Source organism: Diplotaxodon limnothrissa, linkage group LG12 (genome assembly GCF_057381915.1).
Source record: "Diplotaxodon limnothrissa isolate DT_005_m linkage group LG12, D_limnothrissa_male_GT1.1, whole genome shotgun sequence".
NCBI classification, from domain to species: Eukaryota; Metazoa; Chordata; class Actinopteri; order Cichliformes; family Cichlidae; genus Diplotaxodon; species Diplotaxodon limnothrissa.
Window position 1 is genome coordinate 27,113,861 of NC_140607.1, and position 22,511 is coordinate 27,136,371.

Sequence of the window (22,511 nt, forward strand, 5' to 3'; positions counted from 1 at the left end):
GTGTGTGTGTGTGTGTGTGTGTGTGTGTGTGTGTGTGTGTGTGTGTGTGTGTGTGTGTGTGTGTGTGTGTCCGAATTCAAAGTGCAAAACCTAAAAATAAAAAACCTTTCAACACATTTCAACAAAACTGTTAGCGTGAACGTCAGGATGTGTTCCTTCTATATTAACATGAGAACACAACAGGACAATAAAACATCCCCTTGAACAACAACAACAGAAAACAGCTAGAGCCTGTGGTACTGTAGGGGTTGGCACCAGTATGGATTTTAGACGTTATATCAGAAATAACTGGTTTGTAAGAGACTTGATGCAGACGTTTACCACACATGGACGAAAGCTGGAGCTGCATCTCGAAGGCTGTTTTTACAAACGTTCGGCAGTCCTGGACTTTTTTCTATATATAGAGCAGCCAACTGTCTGGAGGATTCACAGCAAACGGGTCTTCTGCACATTAAACCTAGGCACCACGCCTCAGCTCAGCCTTTCAGAACATTTCTAGTAAATTCATCACCTTTTGCGTGCTACATGTGAGCAAGGGCAGCTTCATGTCCCGCTCTTTTTCTACCACTGTTCTGAGTTCATCTGAATAAATGCAATATGAATAACCGTTTCCTTGAATTTTAAGCAGCATGACCTCAATTTAATCATAAAAAAAGTATTTCTTAGTTTTATTAAGCCCTCTTTGCTACAGTGATATTTTTTCTCCTCGGCTGCAGTTTGTTCTTCTTTTCTACTGCATCTTAAAAACTGACCTTGAGCTACTGCTGGGAATGTCAAACACAAACTATAATTTTGTCTCAAAACTTGTCAACTGAAAAAAATTCATGGAGTGCCACGTACTGGAATAATTTTTCCCATTTGAGTTTTAAATAACTCAGCCAATATGGATAATATTTAACCCCAGGTAGCACATGACAGGCAGCATTGATACACACTCAGGGGGGATCAGCATCTTCTTGCGAGCACTGCTGTTCATCAACACTCATTTGTCCACTTCAGTGAGAAAAAACTGCCCTCCGTTCAGTGCTGTTGTTAACCTCAGTCGAACCAACAAGAGAGGATGTGAGGGACGTGGAGAAAAGGCATGTAGAACGGGATCGTGAAAGGAGAGGGCTGGAGTGATGTGTGGGCGGCTGAAGATAATCTCAACCACAAGGTGTTGTGTTGCTATCATGGAGATTGTTGCTAGGCAACAGCATCCTTCAGTTCATTTTTGTGCTTTGCCGTGTTTAAACAGCAAAGCGGTCTCCCTCTTCCTGATGGTCTGTAACTCACACCAGCTAGTTTGGCCGGGCGTCGGCGTCCCAACCAGGCTGGTTGAGGCTGAGAGGTTATACCAGTTCATCCAGCAGAGTTCCTATACTATGCTGCGGCTCGGGCGGGCCGGCTATGGGTTTGTTGCACATGGGGCAGACGCAGCGCACCTCCAGCCACTTTACCAAACACCTGCATAGAGGAACACAGACAGGACAGGAATGAGGAAAAAGAAAGCTGGACTAACTTCAACAAAATCTTCAATGTTTAACAGCTTAGTCATTTTTTCACAGAGTGGCAAGCTTATGACCCATGCATGAGTATGTGAGAGCCCTTTAGAACTCACTTACACCAGCAATCAAAATGCGATGCTGCCGCCATTCATGCGTAAGCAGCATTTGCAGAAACTATTTCTAGGCTGGGGGCCGTTAATTCCTGGAGCCTGTGCTGGTCGTCTCACAGTGATGACAAGACTGCAGAAAGTTGGACCGAAAATAGACGTATGCACAGTCTCCCCAATGTGTCGGTTTTACAGTTTACGGGATGGACAAGCAGAATGTGCTTTAGCTTTGCTGGTGCTGGTATGAAGGTTCTGTTACCTTTGGATGGAATCAGGTTCCCCACAGTTTTCCCAGTGGTCATGGTAATAGATTTTTAAGTATGCTACATCTTACTGAAGCTCTCCTTACTGAGAAAACAGCTGGACTGGTCACTTGTGCAAGCTGTTCCTAGAGTCATGTTTTAAAACCAAGAAATCTCTTTGGCCATCTGAATTGATCCAACTAAAACTGTGTGCAATAAATGAAGGATGCTTATATTAAACAAGACCAGAGTTTCAAATAATGGGATCAGAGTATATACAAATAATACCTGTCTGCCAACAGCTCAGGCTTCAGATGATCCTAAAAATCGGCAGATACATGCAGCTCTGGCTGTGAGCACAGCAGCTCCACGTGTTTGCAGTTCAGACCTTCTGTTTGTGAGTTGGAGCCAATCAGAAAAAGGAAGAATTAAAAGGGGAGGAGCTATGGCTCATTTTAGAGAGGGGAATAAATGAAAGGCTGCACCGAAGCCGATTATTCGGAAACTTGCATGAAGTGTAGAAGTGTTCAAGAATATTAATGATCCTGGGTCCCCTCTAATGGACTTGGTATCCTTGAAACCTAGAAAAGTGACATAACTCTGACAAAGCCGTTTTGGTGCCTAAACCTCAACAAACCACTGGAAAAGTAAAAAAACAAACAAACAAGCAAACAACAACAACAACAACAACAACAAAAACCCACGTCCTATATGAGAGGTAAACCCCCACACAGACAAGTTTGTTTGCGCCACCTCTGCAACATCTATCTCCTAATGCAAGTGTCATCTCAGTAATGCTTGACACAAATGTCTTTAGGCAATAGCAGCAACCCACATATGGTTGTTTACTTGCAATATTTGACTCACAGAGCTTTTTCAGTTCTATCTTTCTGTAAGAGAGTCTTAAGAAACCAAAATAATGTCCTGCTGCCTTTGATTGTAGTTAAACCATGAAGTAGAGAATGTTTAGCAATTTATACCAAAACTACTGTAGCCCAAGGCTGCTAGCCCAGAATATCAAATTGCTCCTCTGATAAGGCCTCTTTGCTTTTAAACTCTTCTCACAGAACCCAGTAAAAAAAAAAATTAAAAAAAAACCTTCTCACATTAAGAAGCATTTCAATTTTAGACAACTGAAAGCACAAGGATATAGCTTTGCCTCCTCTGCAAGGTCTTCAGACTAGCTCTGTCTGATGTGCATGCTGGGATCCTCAGCAGGAACCAAGACATGAATGAATGATGACGAGTACTCCACCAAAAATTTCCATTTAACTTTTGATCAATGGACTTCACATCAGACGTGACCATTTTCACTTTACCAAGCCCTAGCAGGTGCAAACTGGCAAGCGAGTGTGAAGAAAGACTCCACTGTGCTCTACTCACTTCCTGTGGAAAGCATGTTGGCATGGCAACACTCCCAGCTCGTCTTTCACTTTGAAGTCCTCCAGACACACAGCGCACGTCTGCTGCGTGAGTGACAGACGGAAGGAAGCGGGAGAGGACAGTCGTTAGATTAAATTATCCTGCTTCAACAGCTTAAAGCTGAACGCAAACAGGTAGAAATGTAAATTTCATTCTTACCCCATGAAGACTCAACTTTTTTGGATCTCCTTTTAAAACTACCTGTAGGAATAACACAAGATATTTTTTAAAGTAATGCTTTTTAAAAAATTAACAGCCTAAATATCTTAAATTATCAACACCAGTCTTACCTCTCTGTATCCAAACCGCTCACTCTGTGCTTGGTGTCGTAGTTTGCTGTGGATGAGCGGAGAAACACATAAATAAACTTTGGCAATTTGTTCCTTAAAGAATGTTCCTTTAACCACAGTGTGCATGCATTTCTTGGTTTCTGTCTTAAAGTACACCTGTAAGAAAATCTAAATTCTTTTTTAGAGGCAAATTTTTATTTTTAAATAGATTTGCACGATTCATTGATCAAAATAATCTTCGTTTACTTTAAAGTGGACCCTAATTTTCTTCTGATTGGCTCCCCCTCCCAAACAAAAGGTTTAAGAAGCAGTTGGGTGGGCTGCTGTGCTCTCTCTGTGTGACTCTGACATCATGCAGCTCCAAGATGGGATAAACCCCTTAATGTGCTCACTGTAATGATGTATATATGGCAGAAAATAAGGAAACAGATAAAAGCTCCCTCTTCATAAGACTTTTATTAACATCCTTAACTTTTTCAATAAATATCTAGGGTTGCTGGTTTAGCCCCGATGTTACTAAGCAACCACATACCTTGAGGTTAAATTTAGTAGCCTGGGTTCAACTCTGACTTGAGGCTTTGTCTGTTTCCCCACTTTTCTATCTAATCTTCACTGTAAGATCAAATAACAGCAAAAAGCCTCCAAAAATAATCAAGATTATAAATATCTATATAACCATGAACTAACTGCCAGAAATCCTTAATTTTTTGATAATGGAGTGTTTGTTGTACCTTTTAGACAAAAAAATATAAAAAAAAAATATATCAGATTTGAATCTGCATGTATGACTTTTAATTTGTATCACATTTGCTACATTAGCCATATTTTTGGAATTTAGTCATTAAAAATGTGTCATGCAATTTATATCAGTTTTTGAGGGCCAAAAAAGGTCACGCTGATGATGTAGAAGTCTCAAAAACTCACAAAAACACATGTATCAAATACAATACGCTTGGCTTTAAAGGGCTAGTGAAGTACTGTCTGCACAAATATATGGTATCATATTGACTGCTCATATTTTCTGTATGCAACCAGAAAAAATAGACAATGTGCAAATGGTTTTTGAGAAGCATGTCAATGTAGGACAAGGTTGAAAAAGCAAGCTTACTGATGCTTAGACTTATTAGAGACAATTTCATGCTGAAAATAGCTTAATGATCTTCCTGCAATCTCTTCATATTTAACTTATTGTGTAACCTTCTTGTCATAGTCAGTAGCTATAACAGGCGGGCCCTTAATGACACAGTTAGTCACACAGTTATGAGAGCAAGATTGCATAATTGTCCCTTGTGGTTCCACTTAAGAGTTTCAGGCTCAGAAAGACACTGAATGTCCAAAAGGAACTGTAAGGTGAATCCAACATTGGGATTTCTTACATGCAGAACCCAAAGTGAATGCTGATTCATTTTAAATTAATTAAACAGTTTTAAAAAGGCAATTAGCCATGAATGGGTGCTTCTTGATGCATTCTTACTGTTTGTGCTCTTTATTTGTTCTGCCTGTAGTTTCCTAATCAGTTTCTGTATCTGTAGCTGTGGTTTATGTATTTTTCAGTCTTACAGGGATTTCAAATTGTAGCTTATGCTAAAAATACTGAGGTGTATGGCATCAGTTCATGCCATATACTCGCATATATTCCCAGTACTAATAAACTTTAATAAAAAATGTATCAACCACTTGATTAAAGTAAATAGAGTAGACCAAAAATAGAATATTTACACATAAAACTCGATTTTTAACTGACGTCTTGTCATCAGGTTGTTGGTCTCAGATTAAAAAAAAGTTTGGACAGTGTTTATGGATAATTACACACAGACACATTGCTCACTCACTTAAGTAATCATGCAACTACATTCAAAAATGCTAACACACACTTATGCGCACACACATGCACAAACAAGCTAATGAGTATGTTGCCTCTTTGAAACTCCGCACCACCCCTGAAACCAACAATGGAGAGATCTTTATCACTTGGCGAGCAGTGTCTATTCAAGAGGTTATTTTTGGCCTCTTGTTTTTGAACCAACCGAACATGGACCAAATGTCTGTCGCTGTCCATAAATTGGGCCTGAAAGTACGTGCAGCGACAACATCTGAGAACAAATTAAATGTTTATCTATGATGATATCCCCCTAAGCAGTGATTCAGCGCTTACAGTAAAGAACTGACAATTTTTTCATTGTTAATGAAATTTGGTTGTAGTGTTTAGAACAGTTACTCCTAACATTTTTCCACGTGAACAATGTGAGGATACACGTTTTTCTTGTTGAGGTTTCCCATGCTCGAATAATGATGTGAAGTGGGTGAAAGGGGCGCCATGACAGAGATTTCTGTGTTTCCCTCTAACCATTGTGCAGCAACATCTGCAAAACTTAAAATTCCTCTCGACAAACGTCAAAGCCTCTCATGCTCATGTCCTGCTTTATTGTGTGCTCAAATATGAGACCCGTTACAGTGTTACAAAACACGGTTAAATGCTCGCGTTGCTACACCTTTGAAATATATGTTTGAAATACTTTTTACAGTTAATTCCAAGCCGATTACTTAGTTAATAAATTGATCTGCTAATCTGCTACAGTTGTATTAAAATAATCGCATCAGAAACATTTTCATAAACTTTAACTGACAAAAATTTAAAAGTTACTTAGCTTAGTCTTTAATACTGAATATCATTCAGATTTTAAGGATACAGCAGTGGTGAAAAAGGCATGAATGCCATGATAATTTTGGACTTTTGATCATTTCAATTTCAAATTTTAATTTATTTCGGATTTTCTCCAATCAATCAAAAGTATACATTCAGGCTCAAATATATACATACACCCCCACTAATATTTGATTAAATGTTAAATTTAATTAAATTGCTAGTCATGAACAAGCTTCTGACATAATTCTGGCTGGATATTTGAACACTTTTTTAAATGAGTTTGTATAAATTGGCTAGTTTCCTTGGCATTCCACTTTGTTCCATGTTGTTCCATGACAGTTACCTTCTGTCACTATTCCCTGATATGATTTAAACAGAGCAATAAATTGATTAGCCAGAAACAACTTAATCAATAATTCCAACCCTACTACACAGAGACTTTTACGTAAATAAAAAAAAGATACTATCCATACCAATCAGGTGGAATTCCTCATTAAAGGGAGTTGGACACAAATCTTTCATTCAAAAAACCCCAGCTAAAAATACCAAAAATACTCATGAGAGTCTTAAAAGGTCGAGTGAGCACAGGCCGTCTTCTGTGACATAAAGTCCTTTGTCAGTATAACCTGGGGAAAATGAAGAGCCCCTCTTATGCGCAGAACATCAGCGAACATAAAACTCAAACTAACACAGCTGAAAAGACCACCACCATAAGCAACTGAGTAGCACAAGGATCAGTACTTATACATCAATCCGAGCAAAGTTAAAATTGTAAAGGTCCCGACCAAGCAAGTATTACCAACCAAGAGTCATCACAGGAAACTTAGAGTCCTTCCTGGTCGATGTTAAGATACTTCGACATGGACTCAAAGATGAAGTATACCTGGAGTGCAACAATGACAGAAAACAGTTACAGGCCCAAACAAAAATGAGAAGCTGCCAAATCTGTGAGCTCCACCATGACTCCAAGACTGCACTAAGCCAAGAGTCCATACAGCATGCCCTAAACATAAATACAGTGGGGCAAAAAAGTATTTAGTCAGCCACCAATTGTGCAAGTTCCCCCACCTAAAATGATGACAGAGGTCAGTAATTTGCACCAGAGGTACACTTCAACTGTGAGAGACAGAATGTGAAAAAAAAATCCATGAATTCACATGGTAGGATTTGTAAAGAATTTATTCGTAAATCAGGGTGGAAAATAAGTATTTGGTCAATAACAAAAATACAACTCAATACTTTGTAACATAACCTTTGTTGGCAATAACAGAGGTCAAACGTTTACTATAGGTCTTTACCAGGTTTGCACACACAGTAGCTGGTATTTTGGCCCATTCCTCCATGCAGATCTTCGAGAGCAGTGATGTTTTGGGGCTGTCGCCGAGCAACACGGACTTTCAACTCCCGCCACAGATTTTCTATGGGGTTGAGGTCTGGAGACTGGCTAGGCCACTCCAGGACTTTCAAATGCTTCTTACGGAGCCACTCCTTTGTTGCCCGGGCGGTGTGTTTTGGATCATTGTCATGTTGGAAGACCCAGCCTCGTTTCATCTTCAAAGTTCTCACTGATGGAAGGAGGTTTTGGCTCAAAATCTCACGATACATGGCCCCATTCATTCTGTCCTTAACACGGATCAGTCGTCCTGTCCCCTTGGCAGAAAAACAGCCCCATAGCATGATCTTTCCACCCCCATGCTTCACAGTAGGTATGGTGTTCTTGGGATGCAACTCAGTATTCTTCTTCCTCCAAACACGACGAGTTGAGTTTATACCAAAAAGTTCTACTTTGGTTTCATCTGACCACATGACATTCTCCCAATCCTCTGCTGTATCATCCATGTGCTCTCTGGCAAACTTCAGACGGGCCTGGACATGCACTGGCTTCAGCAGCGGAACACGTCTGGCACTGCGGGATTTGATTCCCTGCCGTTGTAGTGTGTTACTGATGGTGACCTTTGTTACTTTGGTCCCAGCTCTCTGCAGGTCATTCACCAGGTCCCCCCGTGTGGTTCTGGGATCTTTGCTCACCGTTCTCATGATCATTTTGACCCCACGGGATGAGATCTTGCGTGGAGCCCCAGATCGAGGGAGATTATCAGTGGTCTTGTATGTCTTCCATTTTCTGATGATTGCTCCCACAGTTGATTTTTTCACACCAAGCTGCTTGCCTATTGTAGATTCACTCTTCCCAGTCTGGTGCAGGTCTACAATACTTTTCCTGGTGTCCTTCGAACGCTCTTTGGTCTTGGCCATGGCGGAGTTTGGAGTCTGACTGTTTGAGGCTGTGGACAGGTGTCTTTTATACAGATGATGAGTTCAAACAGGTGCCATTCATACAGGTAACGAGTGGGGGACAGAAAAGCTTCTTACAGAAGATGTTACAGGTCTGTGAGAGCCAGAGATTTTCCTTGTTTGAGGTGACCAAATACTTATTTTCCACCCTAATTTACGAATAAATTCTTTACAAATCCTACCATGTGAATTCATGGATTTTTTTTTCACATTCTGTCTCTCACAGTTGAAGTGTACCTCTGGTGCAAATTACTGAGCTCTGTCATCATTTTAAGTGGGGGAACTTGCACAATCGGTGGCTGACTAAATACTTTTTTGCCTTTGGCTTCCTAAGGCAAACAGTCTCTTTTCCTTCCCCCTTCTTAACGAATGGTGTTCCAACCAAAGTTCACCCATTTTGGCTTCGCACGCTCCTCCAACTACAGTCTTGTAATACACGAAAGTTGGCACCAAGACTGGTGCATACACTGTGGTAATCTGTCGTCGCCATGCTCGATGGGGCACAAACATGGACGCCATACAAAAGGTATATTTAAAAAAACAAAGCACTGCCAACATCTTGTGCCTTAAAAAGATGATCTCTTGGGAAGATCAGATCCCCCGGGCTGAGATCCTTTCCAAGACTAATCTGCATGGAAGCAACAGTGGCCAAAAACCGCGTTTGCTAGACAAGCCATGGTAACCACATGACTGACCTACATCTACCCTTCCAAGCCCAGAAAACAAGCTGCTGATAGGAAAAAGAGGTGCTATAGAGAGAGAGACAGAAAGAGAGAGAGCAGATTCCTCAAAAAGGAAAGGAGAATTTAATAATTGCCAGTCAACATTCAAACTGGGAAACGTGTGCACAGCAGGCATATCTACTTGCTATCGTAGTAGGCATATAAATAAATGTACATTACATTATTAGCATGGCTTTTTATCAGTAAAGTGAAGCCAGAGAGGTTGAGGTCAGCACTCTCGACTAATGAAGCAGTAGTATCGTGTAACTTTCTGCATGCGTATCAGAAGAGAAAAAAAGTTTAACTCTTATTTTTGGGGCAAAGTCAGAAACCATTTGAAGAGGTTTTCATTTCCATGTATTCCATAAGTAACCTTTTTTATATCCTGGAGACCTTTGAAATAAAGGTTATGGATCTCTCCCCATTCATTTCAATAGAGGTTAAAAAATAACTACCCCGAGGCTGCCAACAACTTGCTTGACTACACCTAAAGTCTACTGCACAGGAAGTACCAACTATTTTGAACATCTGGCACTCAACAGATCAACCTGGACAGACTGAGACGACTGAAAGACGTGATAAACCTGGATTACCCCAGTATCTGGGCTCTTTTGCACCACATGTGAGCAAGCACAGCCGTGGTGCTGAACCCCGCCATCCCCCGGTGCAAGCGTCATCATCTGACACCAAGGACAGCTAGAAAAACCGCTGACTGCATCTCTGTTTTCACAGTAGATGACCTCAAGCATGCCCTTCTTGCTGCGGTAGCATTTCTGATATAATCATCCTTTTATTTTTGCTAAACTCAATCTGTCTTCAGAGTGTATGCAAGCGAGATGACGTCAGTTTAATGATGACAGACGAGGTTTAAGAAGCTCAGTTTGAGACTAAACTGTTGTTAAATGCACAGTTTGGATGTAAAAGGCTGGCGTAGATGAGTAACCATTTATATTTCCATGTTTTCAAATTAACTGTCTGTTGCTGTTCTTGTTGTTTTTCTGGGGTTTTCTCCAAGATCTCTCCCAGCAAATTAAAGTTTATTTTAGAAAGCCATTCACTTAACAGCTTAATATCTCTCCTCAGTCATTCTATTGTATGGACAAAAACACATTACCACCTCCCTCTTGATCCTCGTGGATCTTAAAATATCTCTCTGACTAGCTGCTGTGCTGCTGAGTACAAACCCTGTACTGCACTGTAAGACCAGATGGGGAAGTAATTAAAGTTGTGATATTTTTGGCGTGCCCTTGGTGTGGAACACTTGTGTCTTTTCGGCCTTGTACTTTACAGGTACAGCTCTCGACTCTGTGCAAGAAGTGGCGTGTATTTGCTAAAGAAAGCTAAATCTTAGCAAACTTTAACCACCACATCTTAAAAATTAGAACAGTTTTAATAGTGGTGGGCGGGCATAGATATTTAGGTCTCAATCTAATGTTACAGCTGTACATCACAAACACGATGACACACAGGATTAAGAAAAGAGCCTGTCTGAAAGAGATAATAGGAGACCTGCCCCCTAACACAGAGCGCCTTTCATCACTCAGTATTCATGTTATGAATCACCCGGTCTATAAATGAATTCACAATCACACTCCCACCCAAGAGTACCTTCAGCATGTTAATGGAGCCAAAGGAAGTGAGTCGCTGGTTACGATCCTTCAGAAAGGGCTTTAAGAGAAACAGGAAGGATCTGAGCTTTTTCAGACAGAGTTGATGCTCAATTTAGTGGTGAAGCCAGGTCACAGAAAACATTTTCAATCAAAGAAGTGTGTCTTCAGCATGTGAACATGAGTCAGTCCAAACTGAAACAAATATTTACCACTTACAATTTATCATTATAGCTGCTGATCTTAATGGTTGAGGCTCAAAGTTTTTCCAGATCTTGAATACAAAAACTGAAAGATTAATCTCGCCACAAAGTCCATTTAGAGCTAGGGTTCGCTTTAGGGAGCAAGCACATCAGCGAGAGACGCAGAGGAAAAATGCACGCCTCAAACGCTTTCCATTAGTGTTTGTAATGAATCTGTTCAGAGGATGGTGGTTTATGAATGATCATTTTCATGCTGCTTTATGATTGTTTTTTATTTTTTGTTTTTTCTTACCCATTAGTGCATAGTTGTTGTTGTTTTTTAACATCGGCTATACTTGTCATTGTTAGGACAGCTTGTAATAATGACCTTCCTTCTTGTTCTGTGGTGCCGCAGTATTACAGTGTGTGTGTGTGTGTGTGTGTGTGTGTGTGTGTGTGTGTGTGTGTGTGTGTGTGTGTGTGTGTGTGTGTGTGTGTGTGTGCGCCTATCATTAGTGTTATTATTTTCATAATTATCACTATTGCTACTGATTTTGATATCACTTCCATTTTTGGTGCAAACACTAAGTTTAAAAGAATTAAAAGATAGTTCTTCTTTTTTAAAAAGAATTTTTTTTAAATGTATGCATACATTTTAGGTCACATTTTAGGCATTTAGCCATGTGGATATGGTCAAGACAACCTGCTGAAGCTCAAACAGAGCATCAAAATTGACTTCAGTGACTTTGAACATGGTTTTGGTTGTTAGTGCCGGTTGGTCCGGGCTGATTATTTCAGAAAATGCTGAGCTATGCCCACTTTCTGGCTGCTTCCAGTAGGATAATACGCGACAAAGTTCAAGTCATCTCAAACGCGTTTCTTTAAAATGATGGTGACTTCAAATAAAGCACAGAGCATCTTTAGGATGTGTTGAAACAGGAGATTCACATCATGGATGTGCAGCTCACAAATGTGAAGCGACTGTGTGACGCTGTCATGTTAATATAGACCAAAATCTCTGAGAAATGTTTCCAGCAACTAGTTCAATACGTTCCACAAAGAATTAAGGCATTCCTGATGGCAAAAGGGTGTATCTTATACGTTTATAAAGGGGTGGTGAGTGTATATCTTTTTAAAAGAAGAAAGAATTAAGATGAAAAAAAGGCATCAAACACAATCTGCTTCCTTTTGAACATAACCAAAAGAACAGGACTTCTTTGTTACTATTTTCAGGCAGCAGAGGAGGAAATGAGATGCACGCTTGTAGATACAATCTGACATAAATACGCCCTTATTCCCAACTTTCTGGAATATGTTGCCAGCATTAAACTCAAATGAGCACATATTTAAAGAAACATTTTCGTCATTTAATAGCTTCTCCTGTGGTGTAGGAGTTTACATATTTTCCTGACAAGCAGAAGATCCCCAGTTTGATTCTGGAAGGATGCAGTAACACTATTGGGGTTGTGTTAAAAGGAGGATGTGGTGTATATAAAAAAGAAAATCTACCAAGTCAAACATGCGGAGGTATCTGCTGTGGTGACCTCCTTGTGTAAAAGGGAGATGCTGAAAGCAGCTTTTAAATGCAATGATTTTTTTAGTTATTTCATTGGGTTTTTTTGGCCTCTTTTAAAAACATTGTCGTAGTTTGGACATAAGAGTGGATGCAAACACCTTAAAATACTCAAAGAACACTGAGTATATTTCAGAGCCTGTACTTTTTCACTTGTGGTTCAGCTTTTACCAGAGAATTTTATAAAACAACAATCTTTTCTTCCACTTAAGTGACAAATGTGTGTACTTTTGCCACCTCTGCTGAATTGCCTTTTGGGATAACAATATTTTGTCTTAAGGAAATTAACTTTAGGTTTAGATTAATTTAGGTGTGTAGTGATGAAATTTATTTCACTAGATTTCCATTATATTTAATTATAAGAATTAAAACGACTGAGGAACAGAGGCGGGATGTTATCTGCACAAATGCGAATCAAGATTCTCGCTGACGTCCGTCTTTATTCTAACGTTATTTTCTGTGATTTATTTCCTGAACAGCACATTCGTCCTGCCTGTCTTCCAGACAGAAAATGTCTTAAACTCTCTGGCATTTTGATAACACTAAAATTTGAACAACATTTCAAATTCATTTAAATGTCCAACAATAGCACACCGCATTATGAGACATCAAGCAATTTTCCAAAAACAGATGCTTAGTCATCCAGAGAGAGCTCAAGATGAAACACAATCCCTATAGCAGGTGCTGACGTTTCCTTTTTGTTCACTGTGGACCTTCGTGTATGATGGCTTTATGTTTTCCAACTGTGCACTAGTTATGCCGTGTTTATTCTGAACACAGTTTCTCCTTTCCTCACTGCTGTCTTCACACATTGTGACGGGAGGCTTCCTGTTGCCTTACATCCCGTCCTCCCATCCTCAACTCATCAGGGAGTTCACAGTCAACAGCAGGATAGGTCACCCTGTTCCTCTTTTTTTAACCTCAGTCCCTCCTACAGTGTGTTTCTTGCCTCCACACACATACAATGTCTCTACAGTGGAGATATTTAGGGATTACGATGTTGGTCTCGGTGGCGTAGTTTGGTTTAGGCTGGAATTCAATGCCTACAATCACAGATGCTTAACTTTTCCTGATGATTTATCATGAGAACCTTTTATGTGTTTATTTGTTTTCCAACTAAAATAAATGTATACAAATAATTTACAGGCATTTATATTTCCCATTGCATTATTTCCTATTGCTTAATAGGGTCAATATTATCCCTCTGGCATGTTTATAAGTGTATAACTGAATTAGTAGAACTTAGAGTTTGTCTGAGCAGAGCTGAATATGAAGTCTTTGTTTGTGGGGGGTAATTTATGTTACTCGAATTGAGAGTTGGCTGTATTCATTGTTTGGCTGTATTTCAGGAGGGAAAGCAGATCATGTACTAATCGGAAGGTTGGCGGTTCAATTTCTGGCTGCCCTGGTCTGCATGCATGTCCTTGGGCAAGATACTGAAGCCCAAATTGCGCTCCAATTCATCGGAGTGTGAATGTGTGCAATAGAAAGCACTTAGTTAGGAGAAAGTGCTTGTATGAATGGGTGATTAAGCAATTTATGAGAACAAGTCCATTTACTATGAATCTGATTAAACTATGAAGCATTTTCTGAAAATGTGAGCTAAATTCTTGTAGTCAGGTATATTTTACATCAACCCCAACCTGATGCTGCACTTCATTTGATCCAGTTGAGCATGTTCCTACAAAAAACAGAACTCGTCTGGTCCTAAGCAAGGTAGAATTACTCATGCATTACTCGCAGTACAGAGCAGTGATTTTTAAGAATTTTCTTTTTGCACTTAAAAACATCACGGCGCCACGTTCATCAACACAGCCTTTGCGTATGACTTCTTTAGCCAGACACAAATACACAACAAGTTTTAGAGGTTTACCAATGTTTGCATGGGCAACTTATGCCTGATTCAGACTCCTTTTCAAACCCTACATAACCTGACATGCACCTCATATAATAAAATGGTAAATGGCCTGTATTTATATAGCGCTTTACTAGTCCCTAAGAACCCCAAAGCACTTTACATATCCAGTCATCCACCCATTCACACACACACACTGGTGATGGCAAGCTACATTGTAGCCACAGCCACCCTGGGGCGCACTGACAGAGGCGAGGCTGCCGGACACTGGCGCCACCGGGCCCTCTGACCACCACCAGTAGGCAATGGGTGAAGTGTCTTGCCCAAGGACACAACAACCGAGACTGTCCGAGCCGGGGCTCGAACCGGCAACCTTCCGATTACAAGGCAAACTCCCAACTCTTGAGCCACGATCGCCCCAGGTATGAATCAGGAGTGGGTCATTATGGTCACAACAGCCATTCAGTGAATTCTTGGTGAGACACTGCCACACTCTGACAAATGAAGGCTGCCTGGCTCATAGCTGGTGTCACCACCTCCGTTCAATAACTCAGTAATTCACAATTTTATCCTTACTCCTCTTATTTAATTCTAATCAAGGGAAAGCAGATGTCTAACTGGGCAATTCTCACCAAAACAGTTCTGAAAGATAAATAGCACCACATGCAAGAGGAGTCATATATCATTTATATAATGTTGTTTTGCTGTGAACTGTTAACACATCTAGAATTTGAAACAAGGAGAAAACAATTCCTACAAACTCTGCCCTAATTTGAAGTGGATTAAGACTTTGGTCTTGCCTCTCACCTAATGAAATAACAGCAGAAGATGAGGCTCAGGATGAAGACAAAGATGCCTGTCCCGAAGATCACCATGTAGATGTTGAGAGGTAGGTCCTGGAAGGTGATGGGCGGCATGGTGCACGACTTGTTGGAGTAAACGAGTCCGAGACCACAGAAGCACCCTAAAACAACAACAAAAGCAAATTTACAGGAAGGATATAGCATGAAACAGCTAAACACTGAAAGCCTGACACTAACACTAACACTAACACCCACACACACACACGAATATACCGCAAAACAAAAACTGAATGCAACCTGTAACCTCATCTCTTTTCTGAGGCTCAGACCTGCATTGTGAACCTCAACCAGAATCCACATCCCGAGCCTTTAAACGCAACAGGCGGGTGGGTTAGACTGCCACTGTGCACATGTGATGGTTTTAATGTACTTTCATATATATGTAACAAATGTTTTGTCTGTTAACAAGCAGTTTTCAGACTCTGAGACTCACACACCAAGAATCAGTGAATCTGTAACCTTTCCTGTTCTTGACAATAGTGTCCATATAATCTGCTGATACTTGTGCAAATATAGCACAAATGCAGCACTGAACATTTTTTGAAGAATACTGCCGCATGAACCAATCAGAAGAGATGGTAACCTATGCAACGTGCCATGCTTTATTTATCCTTCCTACTTTGATGCTGCACCCCGCACACGGTTTTCAGTATTTGATCAGGGTGTTTATTATTTTTATACCAAAGCCACTGTAGTCTCCTTGGTTGAAATGTTTGAAATAGCTGTAAGTAACTGGTTAATTTAACTGTTTATTTGCTCATCTGCATCTACCCTAAAGGATTAAACAGTTGGTTAATCGCCAACAGCACCACCCAGCGTAATTGCATATCATATAATTCAAAATCCCCAAACAAATGAGGACTCATTAGCAATTGTGAAGCCTGGTAGTGTGACTCCAGGGCATAGCTGCAGAGGAAGATGTGGTGAAATCTCCACAAATGGAGCGCTATGTAACCAGATCTCTGCTTGACAAGCTGTTTTCAATAATAACATGCAACGGAGCACATAGCTGTGTTCTGTAAAAAAGAAAAAAAAAGACAGAAAATTCTGAGCTGACTCTTAAAGCAGCAGGAAACAGTGACTTATGCTCAAAAACAGGACATTAAGTTCAAAATGAACAATTTGTGTAAATAAACTACCGATAATCGACTGATAATACCCCCCAGTATTTGAATTAGGTGCTATCCAGTTTTGCTATCCCAATAACTAAATCAGTCTAAAGTCTGACCTTTATATACATTAATAAAATAATAAACAGGAAATAACCTTAAATCCACACAAGCATGAACTGACAAGCTGTTTTTAAGTTAGATAAACAGAGACGCAGAGAGCACACTATGTGTTTTGTGCATCTGAGTGAGTAATGAGAAGTCAGCATGTGAGAAGGAGCTTTGTGAGATCAGGGTCATGCTAACCCAGGGAGTGATAGTGAAGTGGAGCTCACGCAGTACTCGTCGCACTCAGGCTTCTCATGTCCAGATTAGAGCAGCAACAAGGCAGAAAGCTGAGAGAGTCTGCAGGTTTTCATTTTCATCAGACACAGCAGCAGCTGATTTCACTGATTAGCATATTCACCCAGAGACAAGGCGCTAATCAGTGAACTTAGCCCGTGTGCTCTTTCACAGAGACACTTTTGGCCTTCCAGGGCACACGCATGGAAACAAATTTAATGTAAAAACAAACTGCAACAAACTTAGCCTGAAACAAATTTAACACCCACTCCGTCTGCTCTGCTCTGTCTGTGGATGTTCGTGTGTTATTTGTCTGTGTTTACTAATCCCATGCTGGACTGACAAGCCCTCCATCATCATAGGAAAGACAGATTTTCAGCACCATATTTTAATTTAATTTTAACTTCTAGACTCTATGAGAGGAGCTATGTATGCCTCAGAGGACCAAATGATTGATATTTACCTTTAAGAGGCTTCTTAAGTGGTGTTGTGACCCAACCGCAGGTCCCAAGGGAAATGTGTACTCCCAGACTGGTTGGTGACTGGTTGGTGAGTGGTTGCAGGAAGCGTTTGCAGACAAGTTGATACAAACTAAGAGAAACTGCAGATATCTGCAAGTGACAAAAGCTGTCACAAGGACATTTTCGACAGCCAATTAGGTACTACATGTTTTTCCATAACTGGGGCTTTTTTAACTTGACCAAACTGTGTCATGTGGTTAGCAGTGTGACTGTAAAATTTCAGTACTGGTCCTTGGTACAGCCCCTTCCACCTTCCTATTATTTTCTGCCTGTAACAAACAAAATATTTATTCCATAGAAGAGCTGGGCTTCTGTACCAACAGATGATATTAGCTCTCATTTACATCACATAGAGCCAGGATTTAAATAAATAAATAAATAAAAAACACCCAAAAACTGAGCATTAGAGCACCTGAAACCTGAGATTTTGGCTCACAAGGAGCACAACCTTTGAGAGGCTGAGCATTTTTAATTTAAGCATCCACCATTATAAAAATATGTTTATTTAACAGAAATTCAAGAAAAGCCGAATGGGTCAACTTACTGAAGAGATGGATGAACAGAATAGATGAAGATCTTCACCAGTTTCATTTTCGTGGGTATTATTTTCTTCCAGCACCACTTTTTAATCAATGAGGATATTTCCAGTTACTCCCGCAGCCAAAGTAATAGACTGACATTTCTATCTGACGCCTCTCCCGCCTCACAGTGGAAACAGCAGTATCAGGGGATCAATACTATCCGCCTCTTGGTTCCACTCGTGCTGAACAAGCAGAGCGTGTCTATTAATCAAGGATCGTTGATGGCTGCAAAATCAAGTTCCACCACTTCACTCAGCCAGAAGCAATCAATGGTAGATACACTAAGGTTTGAGCCAGATTTTTAACCAAAAAGCCACAAATGCCTGAAAAGAGTCTAAACGGGACAAAACCAGCCAGCCTTATGATTATTCATGTGACTGACTGGCGAGAACTTGCATCAGGGTTGTAAACTGTAGCACAGCTGACAGGATTTGACAAAGATTTTGAGAGATTTAAAAATGTAAGAGATGAAATAAAATCCACAATATTTTTAATAATGCTCCTTCCTTTTCAAAAAATATCTTTCACATACAACACTTTTTTCATCAAATGTGCCCATGCAACACATGTGCAATTAACTAATAAGGGCCTATTAAGCTCTATTTGAAACCATTGTACTAAATACCCAACAATAAGTATCCCTCTCATCGTGTAATGAAATGTGCTATACAGCTACTGTCATTGTCATCCCCCGCTACCAGTTATTAAAGGTAGGCCTTCACTACAGAGCTTGATTTTTGTGAGGTCTGTGCGATCACAGCTAACATCATTCTACGAGAAACAACTGACATAAAAGGTCAAAGTTACTTTGGTTTAGCAACAGCTGATAGAACAGCAGGTTTGTCCAATCACCTACCAAATATTTTTCCCATATTCTTGCCGGTGATAGCCTTTTATGTGCTATGTCTCCTTACAAAGACATGCAAAGTAATTATACTGATTGCTCACTGGCTTTCACACTTTGTCACAATTTAGTTTGCTTGTCTTTTTCACACTCTCTACTTCCTGTATGACTAGAAAAGGGGTAGAGATGGTGATAGACAGCTCCACTAGTCCTCTGACAAGTTTTATGACAAGTGACTACTTGCAAATGTTTTTGTGCACAAATTGTCCTCTTTGGTCATCTATACAATTCATAATTATAAACAGATTAAAAAAGGGGTGTAACTTTCGGGTCTGAAAAGTGAAACCAACACTGAAGTGTCTTTCTTATGGTAACCAGGGTTTCACAAAGAAAAACAGGGCTCTGACTGGACTAAACACTTTCCTCTTGAGTTTAAGGCCTCGGTCACTCATTTCAGATCATGTTGAATAAATCATTAAGTCCTTTTTTTTGGTACATTTTGGTTGTTCTACAAGTCAGTGTGTTCCCTTTTCCATCATATTGTTGCCCAGAATAAAACACACTGGAGAAATCCAAATATTCAAACAGTCCTGCTGAAAGCATGCATTACTAATATTTTCTGTTCCACAATTTCAACTCACTATTGTCACACCTCTATTTGGATCTGACACAGAGAAATTTCTACTACATAAAATGTCAGATAACTATGTTTCTCACATTTTGAAATGAAGGCACACCCTTTATTTTTAATTGCAGATGTTTACTCTTTCATAATTAAGTTTTATTTTTTTTACACTGCAATTAGGTGGATGGATCAGACTGATGCTGCATTCCCTGAATATAACCGAGGACACAGAAAGATGCAAGGCGATCGAATTTACTTCATCCTCTTTACACATGTCAAACAATCTGCCTCACAAAGATCATCAGCATACAAAGAGACACACACAGTGAGAGAGAATGGTGTAAATGTCAGCTCCTGTATTCATGTCACTGCCCTGCTGATGACACAAATCACCTGAGCAGACTCACAATCCAAATCTAGGGCATTTGCATTCAAACCTTTGTGCGTGCGCACCATGTCACATCCCGTCGCATTTCCCTCCTCCACCTTTGTATGCGGGGAGAGCAGCTATATTAAGTGATTTTTTGATTTGGTTGAAGTCTTGCATGACCAGTGACCTATATATCAACAATCTTATGAGGAATGCCGTTTCCATGGAGTAGTAGATGCAGAAAGCGGCTGAAGGTTAGCTAATGAAAGTTCTCATTTCAGGACAAAGAGAATCCGAGAGCTTCTCGAGTTATTCTTCAAAAAGGCAGGAAATTCCCTCTGAGATTTGATCGAGCTGTAAAATACCTCGACTATTGCAGTTTCCCTGACAGCTCCTATGAGATGCCTGCTGGGGTTTTGTCCTATATATGTCGTGTTCAAACAAAACTGCTTTCTGCTGCTGTTGCTGCTGCTGCCTTTGCTAAAGACTGAGCTTCCCATCAAATATTCAGCAGTTCACATAGGGGGGAATCACTCAGGCCTGCCTGCATGGCTGCTGCTGTTTTCAAGACGAAAGTAGGTTGGGGCACAAATCTCCCCATCACATGCATGAAAGCATGACATGTGTCACATATAAACAGTAGAATGAATAGGCACGATCACAGAAACACTGACACACACACAGAGTTGCGGCTGCCTGTTACTGCTTCATTTTTCCAGCAGAATGTTACTCTTTGATACTGTGTGTGTGTGTGTGTGTGTGTGTGTGTGTGTGTGTGTGTGTGTGTGTGTGTGTGTGTGTGTGTGTGTGTGTGTGTGTGTATTATTTCCAATATGAATGGCAGCCGAGTTGCTGCACAAAGGGAGTAATTGTTCTTGTCTGAACACCAACAGTCCACTGAGGAGGCTGCTGTAGTTGTGCATTCAAACAGGCAAAGTCAGAGGAAAAAGACCCCAATCCATCATCTTCACCCAGTCTCACCATGACAAAGAAACACTGAAAGACAATTTCACTGGAATGAAGGGTTTTATTTTTGTTTAAGTGTGACTGCTTTTGTTCACACTTTTGGCCTGTTGGAAGATAATCAGCTGAAGCTGTGAAGAGTGTAAGTGAGAGACTGTAGATAGGGTCAGAGCAAACAAGATTACCTAGAGAGACAAAACATTATACAAAGAGCACAATGACTGGTCTTGGGTAACTCTCTGGAGTGAGTTTAGGCCAAAATAAAGGTTTTTATTGATCAGGTAGACTCTTAACCTACAAATCAATACAAAAACTGACCAAATTTCTGATTGCCTAATCGCCCTTTTGGTGGATAGTGTATTAATTTAGGTAGATTACAACGTTTATAACATGTTGTAATCTATAGGGCTGCAGCTTATGATAACTTTCTTTATTGGTCATTTTCTTTGATTGTTGCGTCTATAAAATATCAGACAGTCGTGGCAAAAGCCTTACAGCCAAAAAATAATGCATCCAAGCTTCAAATTAATAATTCAAATCTTCACGTTTGAGAAGCTAGAACTGGGTGATGTGCACATTGCAGCTTCAAAAAAAGATTTTTTTATTAATACTGCTGCGGATTAATCTTCTAATTACTGCAGCTCTAACAGTCCTTCTCTATTTTTCTAGTATTCACTCAGCACTTCTAACTTTTGCTGTTAATACTTTTCTTTTCCGTGGACTTTGACTTATTGGACAGGACGAAGTATAGAGCTGCTTGTGGACAAGAAATCACTTATCACTAATACCACTACTATGCAGCTGTCTGCTTACATTAGTCTATTTAACGAAACTAGATTTCGTGTGTTTAACATTTAGTCCGTTTATAGGGTGTTTATATGTCATCGCTGTGGCATTATTAGAGACACTTTTAAGAACAAATGAAGCACCGAGCACACAGCTTAGGACAACTCATTTTGTGTCTCTTTGTTAAGATCCTGCACATTGTCGTTGCACTCGCTGGGGATGTCTAAATTTAGAAAGCACTGGCCTGAGTCAGTCTTGTTCTAAAATCTCTGTTTTAATCCTACTAAAATAATAGGACGTATTGTTCATTATTGTCACAGACTAGCAAAACAAAACAAAAAACAACAACAAAAATGACTCCTCACCGTTACACCACTGAAACGGGTGCATCAATGCACCAGATGGAGTCCTTGCCGTCGGGATCCGATTCGTGTTTACCAACAAACCGCAGGCCTCCTCGCAGATGGATGACCGCAATGAAGTGCACAAGTAGAGCCGGTGACTGCCCGCCAGCTGTGTCAAAGGTGAGTGAGACAATAGCAGCCCTGAAGAGGTCGTGAAAGACGAATAAAAAGGTGGATAAAGGGCGTTTAATCTTTTTGTATCGGAAGTTGCAGCTGGGTTATGTCACATTGTCCACGTTGGCTCGTCTCAAAAAGCAGAAATGCTGATGTGAGTGTTTCCCCAGCTTCTCCTCGCTGTCGCTGTTTTGACTCTGTTATTATTAAAAGACGGCATGACACTGACCCAGCGGCAGCATCTGTGTGAGAAGAGAAACTAGAGCACAGGCTCGATTTCCCTGCTCCCGCCCCCTCTCCGGCAGACTGACGTCCGGGGAGACCAATGGCGAGGCCGGTTGATCCGCGCTGTGATGTGACGGGCTGGTGTGTTTCCTGTAGCTCATTAACGTCTGCAGCTTACTGATGCATGTATGTTTTACAGCAAGGGGTCTGGTTCACTGTAGCTCATGAGCCAATCACCAGTGTGGCATAATAACCTGTATATTAAAGCACACACACTCACACACCTCTAAATGTCACGTCTTTAATAGATTCACAGTGCCCCCCAAAGGTACTGGAAC

The 22,511-nt window shown here is 40.4% G+C and overlaps 1 protein-coding gene across 1 annotated transcript; it reads right to left on the bottom strand.

Annotated features, from left to right (window-relative positions):
- Nucleotides 1-919: 919 nt before the first annotated feature.
- rnf122 (ring finger protein 122) lies at nt 920-22,155 on the bottom strand. The gene is made up of 6 exons (XM_085368459.1): nt 21,796-22,155; nt 15,234-15,390; nt 3,549-3,594; nt 3,418-3,459; nt 3,220-3,302; nt 920-1,446 (listed from the first exon to the last, which is right to left on the bottom strand). The coding sequence occupies exons 1-6, from the start codon at nt 21,818-21,820 to the stop codon at nt 1,332-1,334; spliced, it is 468 nt and encodes a 155-aa protein (XP_085224585.1). The 5' UTR covers nt 21,821-22,155; the 3' UTR covers nt 920-1,331.
- Nucleotides 22,156-22,511: the final 356 nt, after the last annotated feature.